Source organism: Helianthus annuus, chromosome 15, assembly GCF_002127325.2.
Source record: "Helianthus annuus cultivar XRQ/B chromosome 15, HanXRQr2.0-SUNRISE, whole genome shotgun sequence".
Taxonomy (NCBI): domain Eukaryota; kingdom Viridiplantae; phylum Streptophyta; class Magnoliopsida; order Asterales; family Asteraceae; genus Helianthus; species Helianthus annuus.
Window position 1 is genome coordinate 138,512,988 of NC_035447.2, and position 2,891 is coordinate 138,515,878.

The window sequence follows — 2,891 nt, forward strand, 5'->3', positions numbered from 1 at the left end:
TAGAGCTTGAGTCAGTTTTCGATTATGTGGACAAAGTTTGAGCCAGGCAACGATCTGAACCTGTGAAAGCCAGACTACGATCCTGAAGCTGATGATACTGATGAACTTAAGGAATGCCAGCATATCGCAAGGGGGAGTCTGATATCATGCGAGAGAAGAAAGAGAGAGTGAAGCCTAGAGACTGATCAAGACTGAAGATGCGAAGACTCGACACGTACGACTCGTCAACATCTGAGGGGGAGTCTGTTAGTGCATGCATCTGTCGACTTCGTCTTGTATCGAGTCTTAAACTAGATAGATTAGATTAGGGCACGTTGTACGAGAATTTAGCATGTTTAGGTGTCTAAGAAGCTAATTCCGCTCGAAGAGACCTATTCCGCTTGAAATGATCTTAAACATACCGAAGTGCTGCCAGTGTGTTTCCTGATCGTAACTACTGCGTTATCAATCAGAAGAGTATTTTAAGTGAAGATCAAGCTGTTACTAAGTCTATTTCTTGTTTTCCGCACCTGATATAGATCAGAACCTCTCTGAACGACTCGTTCGGGTCAGCTACACGATCCTACAAAAAAAACTAAGACGATGGTAATATTGTAATTTTTAACCGATGGCAAAATTGTAATTTTGGGCTAGGGTAAAATCGTAATTTTCCAAAAGCTAAAGCGATGGTAATATTGTAATTTTTAACTAAGGGCAAAATCGTAACTTTGAACAGGGGACAAGTTCGTAGTTTTGAACAAGGGATAAAAGCGTAATATATCGGGACCAATGAGGGAGTGCTAGGCTGCACTATTCCCCACATTGGTTTTGTATACGTGTTTGCTTGACAGATGTGGCACTATTCCCCCAATTTGGTTTTGTAGTTATAGATAATAGGGGCAAAATCGTATCTTTGAACAGGGGACAAGTTCGTAATATTGAATAAGGGATAAAATCGTAATATATCGCTACCAATGAGGGAGTGCTAGGCTGCACTATTCCCCACATTGGTTTTGTATACGTGTTTGCTTGACAGATGTGGCACTATTCCCTCAATTTGGTTTTGTAGTTATAGATAAGATGTGGCACTATTCCGCCAATTTGGTTTTGTAGTTATAGATAATGGCATTATTCCCCCACAAACCTTTAAAAAAACTAAGACAATGACAATATTGTAATTTTTAACTGAGTGTAAAAATGTAATTTTGGGCTAGGATAAAATCGTAATTTGCCCAAAGCTAAAGCTAAAGCCTAAAGCGATGACAATACTGTAATTTTTAACTAGGGGGTAAAATCGTAACCTTGAACAAGAGACAAGTTAATAATTTTAAACTAGGAGGTAAAATGGATAAATAAGGGAGTGTTTGCTTGGTAAGTGTGGCATTATTCCCCCAATTTGGTTTTGTAGTTATAGATAATAATAATAATAATAATAATAATAATAATTTGGTTTTGTAGTTACATAATATAGATAACTAGATTTACCACCCACCGCAATGCGGCAGGGGCGTAAAACCGTGCCGAATAGCACCAATACCACACCACCGTCAGCGACAACCAATACTGAAGTTACGGTGTATTAATGTAAAGAAATTAGACTACAACGTAAAATATAGAAAATAATAATTAAGTCGATTTAGGACCCGCGTTGTAACGAACTTGTCAAACAAGGAAAAGATAGACGACGTAAAAACGTTGAACCACACACGAACGTTGATCCGTGTTAACTCGCAAAATCTAGTACGAAGCGTAAAACGAAATGTTAAAACGTTGAACCACACACATGTTATGCCGTGTTAACTCGCAAAATTTAAAACGAAAAATCAACAAAATATGAAAAGTGAGGGGACCAAAGTTGTAAGGTTAAATTGCAAAAGATAAATATTTTTTTATGTTATAAGTAAAAAACAGCTTGGGTTAAAAATAAAACGATCAATTTTTTTTTAAACCACCCTAAGTTACATTACACACCTGTATGCATACGTTTATTTATAGTTTGTTAATGTCTTCCTCGTGTTCAATACGTGCTTCATCTGTCTTAATAACACGTGCCAAGCAAACACGTACGTGGCACTATGTTTTCGTGCAATTTACTTGTTATATAATGAAATTTACACACCCAAGTTATTTTACAAAAAATGGAGAAACAACAAGAACGAGATAAAGAAGAGACGAGAGTGACGGCGAAGAACGCCGGCACAGACGAGGGCAACGAAAACAGGCTGAACCACCCAGTAATTTCGACTATGGAACCTCTCACCCACGAAGCCTACGGCGGAGGAATGTACGGGAAAGACGACGATAAGCCGCCACCGAAGAATCCGAGGGAACTACCGGCTAGTGAAACCCAAAGTGCCGATGGACCGTCGGAAACGAATCCTAAGGTGCTGAAGCATAAACCGCCACCATCTTCTGGTGATCGGGATATTGATATCACCGGCCAATCTTACATCCAGTAGTGTTACAAGAAGTATGTAGTTTTAATGTTTCTTCGTTTACTACTTTCGTTTTTGTTTGTTTATTTTATGTAAGTTTTGTATTGAAAAAAGCTTTACGATTTGTCGATTTACATATGTGAAATAATTGGATTATTGTAAATCATATATCTAAATTATCTATCAATATCTAATCCATGTAAACAAGATGATAAGGGGTAGGGGTGACTTATTCACTCACTCACAACTCTCAATCAAGTTACGTTACGTCATCGAGTTTTATTTCATCATTAGTGATGGATTTTTGTGGAAATGCCTATCACTCATCACGCCCAACTATTTCCCTCACAACCCAACAATTTCCCTTAAACAACTCAAAACAATTACGGGTGATGATGGCCACTCACCCGTTATATACATTTTAGTGGCGGTGGTGTTTGGTGAAACATTCATTTATCACGGGTAAAAGCTATCCAC

At 38.0% G+C, this 2,891-nt stretch overlaps 1 protein-coding gene across 1 annotated transcript; it reads left to right on the forward strand.

Annotated features, from left to right (window-relative positions):
- The first annotated feature begins 2,084 nt into the window (after window positions 1–2,084).
- Window positions 2,085–2,590, forward strand: LOC110910643. Its single transcript, XM_022155254.2, has one exon. The coding sequence runs from the start codon at window positions 2,118–2,120 to the stop codon at window positions 2,436–2,438; it is 321 nt and encodes a 106-aa protein (XP_022010946.1). The 5' UTR covers window positions 2,085–2,117; the 3' UTR covers window positions 2,439–2,590.
- The last annotated feature ends 301 nt before the right edge of the window (window positions 2,591–2,891 follow it).

Bases quoted from the DNA above. Each gene is read 5' to 3' on its own strand.
- LOC110910643 (XM_022155254.2), top strand. From the start codon at position 2,118: ATGGAGAAACAACAAGAACGAGATAAAGAAGAGACGAGAGTGACGGCG.